The sequence below is a fragment of the Triturus cristatus genome, chromosome 3_1 (assembly GCF_964204655.1).
Source record: "Triturus cristatus chromosome 3_1, aTriCri1.1, whole genome shotgun sequence".
NCBI classification, from domain to species: Eukaryota; Metazoa; Chordata; class Amphibia; order Caudata; family Salamandridae; genus Triturus; species Triturus cristatus.
This window is the reverse complement of record NC_140583.1, coordinates 1,088,059,414-1,088,074,732: the sequence shown is the minus strand read 5'-3', so window position 1 is coordinate 1,088,074,732 and position 15,319 is coordinate 1,088,059,414. Positions and strand designations below refer to the sequence as shown.

The following is a 15,319-nucleotide window of genomic DNA, read 5'->3' as shown; positions in this document are numbered from 1 at the left end:
GTTGAGGTCAGACTCCCACAAATTCAGACTTTGCTGTTTTGGATCCAAACAAAACTCATGGTCCAGTCAGAAATGTGGCCTCATGCATGGCAAGGCCATCAAAGAGTGGGAGGCAAATCTCTTCAAGGCACAGGTCTCCAACTGGTTCGTTGTTGAGGGGCAGGAAACTCTTCAAAGTAGGTGGCCTCCAAAGACAAGTCATCCCACAAGCAGCACAGCAAGAGGGATTTTTCATTTTCTCTATGATGATCCCACTCAAAGAGGAGGGCTGCAAGCCTGCAATCTTACTCCAGGAGCCCAGATGCGACATTGTCTTTGGAGCCTATCTTGGTGAACATTCAGCCAGTGCTGGAACCGGTTTCAATAGCAGATCCAGGCCTGGAGTACACTACTCCCTCTCTAAAGACCCCCTACACATGGGTTGACCCCGCTCAGATTGTGACTGTCACAAAGGCTTTTTTGGCCATCTTCTGTTCTATTGGAGCTCCCTCTGGTAAACCTTCTAATCCTAAGAAGCCTTCTGGAATTCTGAGCAAGCTTTCAGCAGTGGCTTTGGCCAACCCCCTTCTTTGGCAAATTGATGCCATTCCACACTGGCAGTTCCTCCTCCCCTGACTAATGCCTTGCCAGTGCCAGTGCGTCCTTGATGTTTTCAGTGCAGACTTCAGATTCCATGCAAAAAGTGATGAACTTTGAAACGATGATGATTATTTTGATCAGATCAGGAAGTATGGCCCAGTAGGCAGCTGAGGATGAAACTTGACTCATACCCATTTCTTGTGAGTACTTGCATTGGCTTGATTAAATATTTGGCTCGGATAGATTATGAGGACATCCACGATCGTACAATGATGACGAAGTCAGCAGTAAGGCATGAACTCTTGCCCACTACTGACACTGGTTATTCTTTGGCACAAAGAATGCCAGTGGCCTAGATACTTCACCTAGACGTAAGAAGGTGGCCTCTTTTATGTCCGTTTAGCTTAAGGCTGCTGAGGAGTTAGTATTGCCCTTACCGGTAAAAGGAAATGAAGCAAGTTCTGCAACATTCCTCCTCTTCCACAGAGTCATTGGTTCTGAATCAAAAAAGCTTTGATAAACCTCATCTTGGCTGCAAGGAATAAATAAGATCTCACTCTGATAGGAAACAACCAATTTGCCAGTTGTCAGCACCGGATGGCCCAAAGATCATTATGGATTACACTTCCTTAGGGGGCCTCGTTTTTCATTCTTACTCTTCCTACAGGCGTGATCCTGGCTCTTGCCCTTATACTCCTCCTGACAGGGAACAGAAGTGGACTAAAGCCATGGAGAAGGTCCTCTTTTCAAGGAGGCTTGTTTTTCAATTCAGTAATGCTAAACGCCTTCTAGCGGGTATTCCCATTCTTTGTGGGAGTTGGTGGAAATGGTGGATCCAAATCTTAAAGACCATTTTTCTGAAGTGGTAACTGATGGGCAGGATGCAGCCCAACAGATCCTCTTCTCTCGCCTTTATAAAGTGACAAGGTGGCAAGGGCTCATGAGTCCCTTGATAACTATTAATCGCTATGCCTGGCTGCAGTCCACCGGATTCTCAGGCAGTATCTTAATGACTCTTATGGGCATGCCATTTGAAGGTGTTTGCTTCTGTGGCAAGAAGGTTGATTTGGTTCTTGAGTGCCTCAAGCTAAATAAGGCAACTGCCTGCTACCTGGGACTGGTTATCCCTGCACAGTTGCATAAGCAAAACTGCAAATTCAGGGGATAGTCCCAGGTCCTCAGATTTAAGGCATGCCAGCCCTTGCAACCTGTACAATAGACCAATGAGTTTTACGGAGTCGCACAGGGAGTGGAGACTTCAAGAATCATTGAGGACATCAGCAACTGTCCTCTTCCTTTTCACTAGCTCCTCCCTCCAAGCTGCCGTAGTATTCCTTTAAGGGTGCACATGCAGCCTGTGTGGAGTAGGTAAGCTGTCCTTTCATTTGAAGGGCTGACAGACCGACACAATGCACTATTGGTTCCTTCGGATCAATAAATAATGCTGTGCCCTTCCCTTCAAGGACATGCTTCCATTCATCACCCCAGTGTCTTCTGTTACATCAACAGATCATGACTGCATTGTGAAGGAGGAGGGTCTGGCTTGATTAAGGGGGCCATCCAGTTGGTTCTGGAGAACTAAATCAAATAGGGGTGCTACTCTTGTTATTTTCTTGTTCTCAAGAACGAAAGGGAGGCTCTGATTCACGTACTGGACCTTTGTTTCCTCAATTTTTTCCTTCACAATGAGGAATTCAGGATGCATTTTCTCATGCAGGTCCTCTTGGTAATAAAGCAGGAAGAGTGGATGGTGTCAATTTATTTTCAGGATATGCATTTTAATATACCAGTCCAGTAGTCGCACAGGAAGTACCTGCATTTTCTGCCCACTTATCAGCTTGCGATACTTCCTTTCAGGCTGATATGTGCCCCTTGAGCCTTCACAACGGTCATGATGATGGTTGTGGTGCATGTTTGTAGGTCAGGATGTCTGTATTCCTGTACGCCGATGATTGGCTGCTGAAGTCTCATCACAGCTGGTGTCAGACGACCATAGACTCTTGGCTCTTTGACCTGGGGCTTTCAACCAACCTCATCAAAGTCCCACTGTTATATTGAAGGCCTTCTCACCACCACAACAAGTTCTGGATATTAGGGATATAAACCATGTTATGTTTCCGGACAGGGGTCTTATAACCTTAACAGCTCTACATCTTTAGGGCCTAGTCACTTCCCATATCTTGCTGGTCCCCCACGCTTGGGTGCACACACAAGCACTTAAGAGATGCCTTCTTTTTTCAATGGATTCTGCTGAGGGGAGTCCTAACGGACGATATACCTAGCTCCCAAGAAGGCAACACTGAACAGTCGTGGATGGTAGCCGAAAATTTCTCTTGTGGGAAGCCAGTCTGTCAGGAGTAGTCAACTAGGGTGGTCATCTTGATTCCTTGCAGACAAGAGATTTGTAATCTTTGAAGGAATAGATGCCTAACATCAACATGCTTTGGCTGCCCTTCTGGTCCTCAGGTTATTCATTCCCTACTTGCACAGTCAATCCCGATGGACAACACGACAACTGTTGTAGGTCAACACGCAGGGAAGGAAGGGCTCCCTGTGTCTGGAACCATAAAACCATGATCTTGAGCATCACATGACAGTAGGTCACCCAGCAGCCTCCCTGAATGTGCAGGAAGAGGACCTTGGTCTGGGTCATCTTGCTGATCATGAGTCGTGTCTCCACTAGGAGGTGCTTCAGTTCATCTGTGCACAGCTTCACTGTCCTCTATTCCACCCACTACAGTTTTCTCAGAGTGGGGCTCTGGGAGATGCTATCCATCTAAGCTTGGATTTCCAATTCCCCAATGCCTTTTTGCTGATTCTTTAAGTTCAAGAGATTTGGAGAAACTGCTTCCAAACATTACGCCCGAGATCTTGATTGCACATCACTGGTCATGGCAGGTGTGTTACTCTGATCTGTTTCCCCATTCCTGTGTCCTCCTCTTTTGCTTCCTCTCAGGTTGCACCTTCCTCTGGGTGAGAGAGGGGCATATTCTGCATAATATTTCAGGGCTTTCAAGTTCATGACTGGGTACTGAGCAGTTATCGTGAGTTCTTTTGCCCTGCCAGCAGAGATTGCGGACATCAACTGGCTACCCCTCCATTAATAACGTTTTTTCTGGTCACTGGTCACACTGTATCTTGGTGTGTTAAAGAGGAAGTTGAGCCTTTTGGATCGCGTTTTTTAAATGTGATGCGGTTTGCACAGTCTTTGGTACAGCTAGGCTTTGCTGTGATCACGGTTATTTGTCTGTCTTTTTGCCTCTTTATTGGCCAGATCAACAGTCATTGCTCAAGTCTGCGACTGTTATGCGTTTTTTTAAAGGGCTAACTAATTTGCTTACCTCTTCACCCTTTGTCATGCTACAGTGGGACCTTAATTTGGTACTCACATTTCGGATGCGCTACGTAAATTGATTTTTGATGGGCTCACCTTTGGAGGCCATGCACAGCTTTCTCTTGAGGTTACTCGCACTAAGCATCGTTTTTAGGTCTCGGCTAGCGTGGCTGCGCACATGCGCAGCTCGCTCAGTGAGATTGAATATTTTTGAGGAGTTTCAGTAAAGGGCGTTAAGCCCCGCCCCTCTTTTCCATTGGCTGGCATCACCGTTTATGCTAAACGGTGGCCAGCCACTGGAAAAGAGCTGTGTGTGTTACCTCTCTCTTTGGCTTTTTCTGCCGTCCCACTTGGACGGGCTCGCCTGCCTTTCGTTCGTCGTAAACGATTTCTTATGTTTAGGGGGCCATGTGTTTAAACACATGGCCCCATAAAGACAAGCTCCGGCGCGATCCTCTTTCGTTTCTATCTTTTTCGAGACGCGCTTGTTTTTTTTACTCAAGGTGCGTATGTTTAGCATCCTCTTTGTCTAATCTACATACTATCATGTCCCACAACCGTTTTCAATTAGAAGAAGTGTCTGTAGATAGTGGCTTTGCCAGTGCTTTAATTTATGCATTGTATGCATTCTTCTGTGGTCGAGCGGCTGTGAGATGGCCTGGGTCACAGGGTGCCGAATGAAAAGAAGGGAGACCTGAAGGCGAAGTGTGCGAGTGATGGAGGGCACCTACAGGTGCCCTCTTCATCCTGGCTCCTCAGAGAGGCAGTGCGATGCCTGTCCCAGCAGCTTACATTCGCTGAACCGTGTCTTCTCTCTTGCCTGATCTTTTATCTATCTGCCCTTTCAGTCCCTTCTTTCACTTTCCCTTTCACCCTTCTTCTTCTGTTTTTTGGTCCCCCCCCCAGCCGGTATCTTGTGAGTCTCTCTCTATTTATAGCCAGCTGTGCCCTCCCGGAGAGCGAGGCATCAATCGAGCAGCTGTGTACAGCAGGGTCGCGGGGTGCGTGGAATCAACGGCGCGTGTCCTCACTTCCTCTCTTTCCGTTCCTCCCTTGGTCTATAGTCTCTCACGTCAAAGGGCTCCTATTATATACTCCCTAGCCCCCCTTCTTTTGTCTCCGCTTCTCATCACTTCCTATGGAGACTCTTTAGTTGCCCACCTTCTGCGTCCTTTCTTCAACCACCCTCCCTCCTTACCCTCCACCCCATTTATTCCTCACTACAGCTCCTGGATCTCACCTCTTCCAATATACTTCCTTTCCTTACTCCCTTCCATCGCTCGAGTTCACTCTTTCTTCGCTCATTAAGTTTCTTTGTACTTGTTTCTCTCTCCTCATTTCCCCCTACTGTTCCTTCTCTCTCTAATTTTCTTCGTTTCTCCCTCCCGCCATCTCCGTACTTACCCTCGCATGTTATGCTGCATTGTCCATCTCCCCATTTACCATCTTTCCATACTTCCCTCCTCACGCCCTATGTTCCTGTTTCTCATTCTCTCGATTTCTCCCCTTTCATCCGTTGCTTCTCTCTCCCTCTTCTGTCCTCACTCTCCTTCCTCTAGGCCTAATGCTTTCCTTTCTTTCTCCCATTACTCCATTGTCCTTACCTCGCTGCCTCCGTGATACCAACTTTCTCTGCACACTCTCCCCTCACTCCACATATCCTGTTTCTTGCTGCAGGTCCCGGCCCCATGATGAATGGTTTATTGGATTGCAGCGCGCCTTGCAGCAATGGCGACCACAGCCCGGATCCCCTGAGGAGCAGGTGCCCACACGCCAAGGACATGGCTACCCCAGGCTCGAAAGGGAAAGCCGCGAGCAGAGGCCCGAAGAATGAGGTGAGCTCTGGGGCCTTTTTCTCTTTGTCGATAAGGAGTGTTGTTAATAATCGATACGATGTGTCCACTTAATCATTTTATATAACTTACATACAATACATTATTGGTTTAAAGCATTGAATTTTGTTGGTCAACACAGTTCAGGGCCTCCCAATGTTTGTATACATGATCCATCCTGTATGTCCCTTGTTATCCAGTTCAAACAAGCATTGAAAATGCAATAGGTCTCGCCTTTTATTAAGTTAAAGCCATTTGGTTTGCTAATTGTATTGTATAGTGAAGCAAACGGCTTTAACTTAATTAAAGGCGAGACCTATTGAATTTTTAATGCTTGTTTCTGATTGGCATTACCCTGGCGTGTTAGACTTTGTCTAACCAGCCTCTTTAGACTTCACTTTTTCTAGACAAGCTTATCCTGCAGACTACGGTTTATGTTTTCTCAGAACAAGAACTCGATTTGACAAAGCCTAATCAATCACTATGATAAGAAGTCTGCACAGTCTGAATCATCACAGGGCACTCAATTTTCACGTGATCAACTTTTCCTGAGATACACTGACACCAAGAAGGCCAAGGCAATTCATGAGCAGATTTCCTGCTGAAAGAATTTATGCAGCGATGTTTGCTTAACCCTCTTCTCAAAACACTGTCCGCTCCAACAAGGAGTCCCTGAGGGCATCAGGGCCTATTCCACTAGGATGAAAGGCCACTTCATTGGAGGGGTCTCAGGGTATTTCCATTTTAGATATTTGCTGAGCTGACACATGGACTTCAGTCAACCCACACTTCCACCAGGCATTAGGGTCTCAACTTCTGAGTCCTCATTGATTGTCATTTTGCTTGAAATGTGTTGCAGGGCCTCTCGGTGTGACCGTGTCCTCAGGCATCCTATCTGGCTCTTTCATATGATTTCCTGGTTTGTTCCCGGAGCCCAGTCAGTGGCATAACCTGTCAGTATTAGATAGCTATTTCAACTTTTCCAGATCCAGTCAGGTGGCTGCAGAGGATTCAAGATGTCAGAAATCTGCAGGATGATGAAATATTCCCAAGAAAGATTGCTACTAAAAGGTAAATAATATGGTTCGTCACACCTGGGAAATTTAAGGATACAAATTTTGCAGTCTTGCACATTATTAGCATGCAAGCATTAATACAGGTTGTCAGCAATCTATTTTATTGGCACATACAGCAGTGTTTCAACATAAGCCATTTCAAATCATTTGCAAGAGGCACAGTGAGGGGAAAAGGAGGGCAGCTTGTTTGTTGACGGGTGTGGCAAATGAGTTCTGCACATTTAGTCCACCAGGATATTTTGCTTAGCACTACCCATTTATTTTTAACCATTACTGTGAGTGACTCTCAAAACCCATATTTCCCACTTGGTAAATTCACGGTAATTGGACTGAGCATGGTAACCACCAGTGTCTGTGTTTTAAGATAAGGCCGTTGCTGCACAGTAAGTGTAAGAGTAAGAGGCACTGGGCTGGCTACACGTTAACATGTGTGCACACATTTGAGGGCTGCTTTTGTGCAGCTACTGCCGTGCTCAGACAGGTTATTATGCACAGGTAGACTGGTGCAGAAGGGACTCTGCAAGGATAGGTGCTGAGCTGTGGCAGGCCTTGTAATATTAGTGGGCATTCATAGATAGGTCTGTAGGGCTTACTGAAAAATCTGTAGTGCTTTCACTGTATTATACACATCTGTCCGTAAGTGCAGTTGCCTGCCACCAGTCGAGCTGGGTGTTAAACTGGGGGGGGGTGGGGTAGGGGGGGGTGAATGCAGAGTTTGAATTTGAGGTTCCCAACAAACTAAATCTTATGGAACTTCATGAATTGTCATTTTTCAGATTGAGCTCATAATCAGATTCCAAGCCTTTGTCCACCTGCGGGCGAGTTAATTAGTTTGCTCCCCAGTAGAGGGAACTAAGGCCTCCCCACACAAAAGCAGAAATTAACAGTGATTGTCCCAGCTCCTGTGAAAAGAATGGGTGGGGAGGAAATCGGATTCTGATGATTAGTTTGTCACACTGCACCTGGGCTGGGTCAGCCCATGTCCACTGAACAAAGAAGGAAGCCCAGAACGCTGGAACGAAAAAGGTAGGGGTTAACCTTTGATGTTTTGGTGGAAAGGGATCGGGCAGTGATGTTACCTAGGGTCAGAGCTGGGCCCTTAGTGGAACTCTTTACAGAGAAAACTTGGAGTCACCATGATGAACTGTCCCAGAATGCTGTGCATGAGGGTTGAGACGGGTGGAGAGATGAGGGGCATCCTAGGACTGGCCAGGGATGCCTGGCATCTAGAAATTTCCACCTCCACTTAAATACCCCTGCACAAGGGCAAGACGGTTCATTATACACTGGACCTGGGAGGAGACAAATTCGGAGGGAATGTCCAGAAGGAAAGAGAAGTCAGCTGGTGCCCTGCCAAGAAGATTTAAGGACTACGTCACCATTAGAACCCCAGAACTAGGATGGGGCTCTTCAGGACCAGTAGGACTGGTCTCTTTATGCTCCCCGAGGACCAGCTGGGGTAAAGACCTGGACTTCACTGTCAACATTAGGTCCTCTGCAAGACAGCCAAGAGTCTCTGCAGCCTGGGATGGGCAAGCAGGGGGAAACAGCAATTTAAACACAGTCTAAACCAAGCATTTCATAACAACACAAGCGTTACAACACATGAGTCTTTACCACACATTTTTTTTACTATGACCTACCTTTATAACGTATGTCATTACCACGGAAAATGTAAGTATAAAGTTAGGTGTATTATTTGTATATGCAAGTATAAAGGAAAGTGTATTATATTTACATGTGTATGTGTATATGTATTCACAAACACATACATATATGTGTTAGGGCAATTGCGTTTTTAGAGTGGATGTGGGTTTCTAGTTGGAAATTGAATTTTTAGCATTTAGGGTGGGAAAGACATTTTTAGGGTGGATATGGGTGGCAAGGGATTTTGGGGAGATATATATATTCACCAAAAGACCACGCCGGCTCAAACGCAGGCAGAGACTCCAAATGAAGATGCAAAAAGAAGTTTATTGCATTAACATGCAACAATGACGCATTTCGACGCAAGTGTGTGTGTATATATATATATATATATATATATATATATATATATATATATATATATATATATACACACACACACACACACACACACACACACAGGTATACACACACATAGATATACACACACACACCCTAATAATGCAATGTTATTTTAGACACAGATGTTGGGAGGGCATTATGACTGTGGGGTTTAGGACCCAGTAGGGGTGTATTGTGAGATGAGGGTGTGGCCAAAGGTATTTCCACCTACCCGATGTATATATTTGTATTTCATGCATAGTACGTAATAGTGTGTGTTTTGTAATAAAAGTACTTTTTCTTTTTAAAAGGAAAAGCACATACTGCCCAATAATTTATTGTGGGGTTGTAGAGTGCCAGTGGATTGCTATTGCTAGCCCTCATCACTACCTCTAAGTAGGCCACGGACTGCTCTGCTTCACTCAACTGAGAGTCAAGTGCTACAGTGGGTACTTGGTTCCCAGTAAAAAGACAACTGCAGACGTATTACTTGCGCAGGATTTATATAGTCTTCACAACTAATAACCCAATTTCTTGAAAGGGTCATAAAAGCAATCCATGTCATTTCAGACTATAAACATATTGAAATAAGGGAGATGTGCAATTATAATTTTAGTGCCAAAGTTTAAGGGCGAAAACTCAATAAAAAACAAATTGGTGTATTTTCATTTAAGGTATATTTTGCAAAAGTATTCCTCTGTTGTACATACAGTTTTATGGGGGCTGTTTCTGCAAAGCCAACTTTTGGTGAAGCTAAACAAGATTTGAAAAAACAAAATCACGAAGTCTGAGAAGTAAAAGCTATGCAACCCTTCAAACACCTAATCCCAAGATTTCTGGCCCGGTCACCACTGCATAAATGAGCATTCAATGAAGAGGTGGAGGCGTGAACATTAGGCTCTTTAAGAACAGCTTTCTTTTTCATAGGCTAATAACTGCATTACAACCCTTGAAGATGGCCAAACATTTTTGGTATAGGTCTTCCCTTGTCTTAACAGAATGCACTACAGAATGAAGATCTATTGCTCAACAACCTATTTTTGTCAGCCTCATCTGCTGATTGAGATAGATTAATTAAAATACAGAAGAAGGCAAGATGAAACATTTTGAATGTTCAGAGATCTCATAAGATGTTTCGAGACCAGAGAAGAAAGTCATTGCCATAATATACCCGGGAGTGGTTGTAGCATGAATAACTGTTTTCTTCACATCTGAAGGGAGATAAAGAAGAATTGTTTTGGAGTCATGATCATGTTGACTCACAACCCCCCCCCCCCCCCTCCCCACCCTCCAATTCCATGCATGCTAGACATCTTCACAACAATGGGATTAGTTTAATGTGGCTTGTAGGTAGATGTGTTGGGAAAACAGTGGGAATCAGAATTACCCAGTACACTTATGATTATTTAGGACACAAAGCTTGCTTCTAATTTATGCAGGAATAAGGTCTCAAGAATGTGGAAACCGATGGCATGGTACAGATAACCACTTAATAACAGGACTGCCATATACCCTCTCTTTCTTGCTCCGGGACTTCCTTCATATTATACTGGAAACCAGTCGGCCACAGCAAACAGTTCGATAACTGATATGTAACATTATACATCCTTTCTCCCCAAGTATCTTCCAGCATTCATTAGTACCTTGATGATGCGGTCTCCTGTCTGTACTCCAGCTCGCATTGCCGCTCCATCTACAGGAAAATAAAAATGTCATGAGATGGTCACAGATCTCGATGCATAAATTCCAATCAACATCAAACCCAAGGTCAATTGTGCCTTAACATTAAATACTCAAAAGTGCTGCTTTATCGTCAGGTACAGACACTTTATCGTAATGTCACCCAAATGCCAATTTTGACATGCACCAATGTACAATCTACTTACCATCCTTCACAGATTGAACGAAGACGGGGTTATCACCACTGACAGTCAATCCAAATCCATTCTCATCCCGCTGGATTATTACACAGCGTTGAACCAACCCTAAATGGCCAAAAAGCATAAAGTCAAACTCTGCTTTAACATCCCAAAAAATTATTTACCTGCAACTGAAACTCTATCACTAGATCCACATCGCTGTTTCTTAGCCAGAAGTCCCAATAATTCAGTGGCTAACTACAGTGGACACAGCAACAAAATTTAACATTCCTTTCCTTTCCTTAGCAGCTGCAGCATCAGACAATTTATTAATATTTAAGAGTATCTCTTTCTCTCTCTTGAACAATTCTAGCCTCAGACAGGCTTGACTGTTCAAGGAAACATTACATTATTGACAAAACCATCATAACCCTATGACCGTCTCCAAAACTGAGGACCATCAAACCCTATGAACCACATCACTTGCATTCAGTCAGCCCTCCTTACTTCACTCCCTGTTAAAGGGACCTCCCATATGTGAAACACCACCCTCTCTAAAAAAGCGACTACACCCACTGTTATTTATTTTTATTTATTTAGTGTTTTCTATAGCGCAAACATGACCCAATTCTGGGTGTCAGTGCGCTTTACAAATCAACAGCATTTTGTTTTGTTCATCATTTACAAATTTACAATAATATACATATTAAGTCTTACTAGGTGACCACTTAGGTTATAGTAGTACATGGCATGACATACTTGCATATAAAATGTAATAACATCGCTAAAGAAAACGTGGAGTCACAACTCGAAGACAGTTACCAACTAAACCAATAACCATGTGGTTTGATAGAGGTACCTTCTTTAGCCATCGTCCCTGAATCTTGCGTATGGACATGAGTATCCTACCAGGTCTGACTGAGGTCTATAGGTAAGACTTGATGAAAGCCCCATGACTTGGGCTATCTCCAATGTCATTACTCAGATAATAGCAGTCCAATCATCCTGATTATCTTCACTTATTAGCACAGCTGAAAATAGTAGCTTCAGGAATGACTAAAAGTTCTCAAAGGATCCGAGAGAGGACCCTTGTTAGTTAAGGGAGGAATGTACTCATGAGAAAGGACATCACCTCTTTTTTTTAATCTCGAGACCGAGGTGATTCCTCTGATATTCGGAGGCAACGCATTCCAAATTCTTGGCGCAGCTCCCGAGAAAGCCCTGTCGTATGGTCTTTTCTTACGGAAAATTGCTGGTTTCAGTAGAAAATCAGCAGCCCCCCTCAAAGATTGAAGGCCTCCAGAAATCGTAATTTCTGTTAAGGCATTAGTCCAGTTTTTATGGACCTGATGGCATGCCCATCTTTTACCTAAGCTGTTCTAATATCATAGAGCAAGCCAGCCATCGTCCATCTAAAGTACATCCTTCCCAAGAGGTGGTCCCAAGGCAAACATGAGCACTGACACACACACTAAAGAAGGTGTTTACACAAATGAAAATGCAACAGGTTTTTAGAGGGAAGCCCATTACGTGTCCAAATATTCCATCAGGAGCATCAGTCATCCATTTGAGGTAAAGACCAACAGCACTCCATTTTAATGTAGTATCACTTATCACTTACCAGGAATCTCAACAAAAGGTAAGATCAGTAAACACCACCCACCAACCAAAAACTGAACAAACCTGCCAAGCGCTTGGAGGAAGAAAGGTAGACAATATTGTTGATTACAGTTATAACCACAAACGTTTAGATAATAGAAAAAGCAATAAAGCTTAAGCAACTGCTGCAGCAGTAAGAAAAGAGCTCCAGATCATCCTGGACAAATGTGTTACGTAGGGACCAGTTTTTCACTGGCAGTTAAAATTAAATGCAAAAAGAACAATTGATGGACAGAATGCAGAACAATGTCATACATTCACCCCAGTACAGAGATCTGGGCCTAAATCCATAGTTTTTTTGCTCACCATGCCATTCCCGTTTGGACCCACCCATATGCAAATCAGTCTTGACCCTGCGCCCCAATGGGAACAGTCCAGCCGGCACTGCCATGCCAGGTCCTCCCTGGACTGGAAACAAGCATCCTAGGATCGGTTTCGGGCTTTCAGCCCTCTTCAGCCAGGATAGCTTGACTCCCGTGGCATGGAGAGCACGGGACCCACGTTTGGGCATACCCGACCCACTCGGGGTGACAAAAGCAAAAAGAACAATTGATGGACAGAATGCAGAACAATGTCATAGACTCACCCCGGTTAAAATTAAATGCACATCACTCACCCAACCAGCGTTGGGGAATCTATTTTGCTCACATGCAGGAAAGCTGGAGAAATGTTGATTATGCACAATTAGTTAAAAAAAGCCACACTATGGCAATATAGATGTGCATATTAAATACCGAAATGAAACATGATGTGAGATCAAAGAGGGACTTTTGCTCAAAAGCCTATCAGTTTGTCAGAGCTGTAAAGCAGAAACATAAATCCATGGTTCATATATAAAAATGCAGCTAAGTTACTCCACGCAAAATTCAGGAAGGACAGTCAGTTTAACTTCTCCAGCTCAGCCTGAATGCATTAAGCCTCTATTTGTCACTTTAACTCATACATTTCAATGATTTTATTCAAATTACAAAATCAAGTAAAATTACTTTTGCCAGTACGTACCAAGATACTGCTTGAGGTCTGTCTTGGCCAATACTGCTTGTCCATAGCCCATTGAGACGCTCCCAAACCTCTCCTCTTGGGTCACAATAGTAATGCCAAAATGTTCATCTCTCATAACCTTGGAATTCTCTATTTTAGCCAGCACATTCTACTAGTTGGTAGGTGGTTCTGGTGCAATTTCTGAATCAGCACCCAACTTCAGACATTAACCAGTTTTACCAAGACTCCGCCCCCCACTCCCACCCAACCACCATGGTTTCCTTCTCACCATTGAGTTTCACCGAATACACCAACAGTCTTTATATCCTCCCCATTAGTCTTGCTGGTTTTGCCTGCCTCTCCAGCACTCACCCATTATTTGTCACGATTGTCAACAGGAATAACTTGCCTAACATTGTGCCTGAATCTCCAGTTTTATTCACTTGCTTGTAGATTCAGTATTCTGAACCTACCAATCACATTACTTCAGGTCTCACTGTCAATTTTTATTTTCATTCTTTTGCTTCAATATTATTTTTCAACTATCTTCAACGTCTGCCTCTTAGATTGTGTTTATCATGAGACACCTTCACATCCGCGAATGTGTTAAACTTTTGCCAGGTTTTCATTTGTATTTTTACTTGGTTCTCTCAGATTTTGCCAGAATTGCCAAAGTGAATGCTTTTGCATCTGAGAACTTTATATATGCTTTGCGATGCCGCTCTTGATTTTACAAGATTTAATAGCAAATTTCACGCATATACCTTAGGTCATTGGTTTTCTCAGGATTAGCAGTGCTTAGCCACAAGGGACTCAACTATGGAAAAGCCTTACTCAGTAGTTTTGCTTCACTTCCTAGATTTATACTCTGGATACCCAAGTTTTCCTTCAACTTTGGAGGTTAACCCTCTGTGTTAATATGACAGCTCCTAATTTTTTCCTGCAGGTTTCCTTAGTTAGACAATTGTATTCCCTTGCAATCAGATACCCTATATTTGTTGAGTCTCTTACTCCTCCCTTCCCAGGTTTTATGGGTTTTACAAACATCTAGTATTCCCCTTCTCTGGGCTATCTCTGGGTCTCACACAAGTCTCCAGTATCCACCATCATGAGCTATTCTCGTTTTACCAGCGACTCATGATCACATCCCTCGTGTCCCACTCTAGCCACGGTCTACAGTTTCCCATGTGAAAATCACCAACAGAACAAATGTCTGCTTCAATCTCTCGATTTGCCTCAGTGCACCGTTCTCACCATCTTAGGTCTCAACATTTTAAACAAAAGATCTTGCTATTTTCACTTTTCACCCACACTTACCCCTCCATGGTTATTTAGTTCTGCCAGCACTTCGACCGTCATCCCTGAGCCCACTCCAATTTTATCAACGACTCTGTACACCTTGAGGTTCTGGGGTCTTTCCTATTTCCCCATGCACCACCAGTTAGGCTTCATATTTATCGTAGTATCAATCATGGTTCGCTTTCTTGGGCCTACTAGAAACTTGGCTATCCTCCCTAACGTCGCTCTTTTACTGCAAGTGTCCATCTCTCAATGTGTTTTATAACCTTCTATGCATGTCCTTTGATCTTCCCCTAGTTTTGCAATATCTACTGTACTCACCCCGTAGGTCTACCTATTATGACGTGATCTCCCACACTAACCCTTTTCTATTATTCTAGCAAAGTAATTCTCTTCAATCACAGTTGATCCTTTGCTTCTGACACTACCAGTCATTCTTGATGCTGCAGTGCTTAACCAATTGTAATGATATGGAAAAACAGTTTTTTAAAAAGCAGAAAACAAGAAATGAGCATAGGAAAAGGAAAACTCTCGCCTCATCGACCCCCACACTTCAGTGTTGAAGTCAGATAGTTATTACTCCACCAAAAGCAAGGAGCACATTATCACCATATATCCACTTAAGGCCTCTGGCAACTGCGAGCAATCTTTCCAAAGCAAACAGCTGCTTCC

The 15,319-nt window shown here is 43.8% G+C and overlaps 1 protein-coding gene across 2 annotated transcripts in view; it reads right to left on the bottom strand.

Annotated features, from left to right (window-relative positions):
* The window catches only part of ARHGEF12 (Rho guanine nucleotide exchange factor 12), a 715,358-nt gene that overhangs the window by 547,805 nt on the left and 152,234 nt on the right, over nt 1-15,319 (bottom strand). For both annotated transcript variants that reach the window (XM_085645963.1, XM_085645964.1), the window contains 2 exons: nt 10,736-10,834; nt 10,493-10,542 (listed from right to left, as the gene is read on the bottom strand). In XM_085645963.1, the coding sequence (XP_085502089.1) occupies nt 10,493-10,542; nt 10,736-10,834 (149 nt within the window). The remainder of the gene's footprint in view (nt 1-10,492; nt 10,543-10,735; nt 10,835-15,319) is intronic.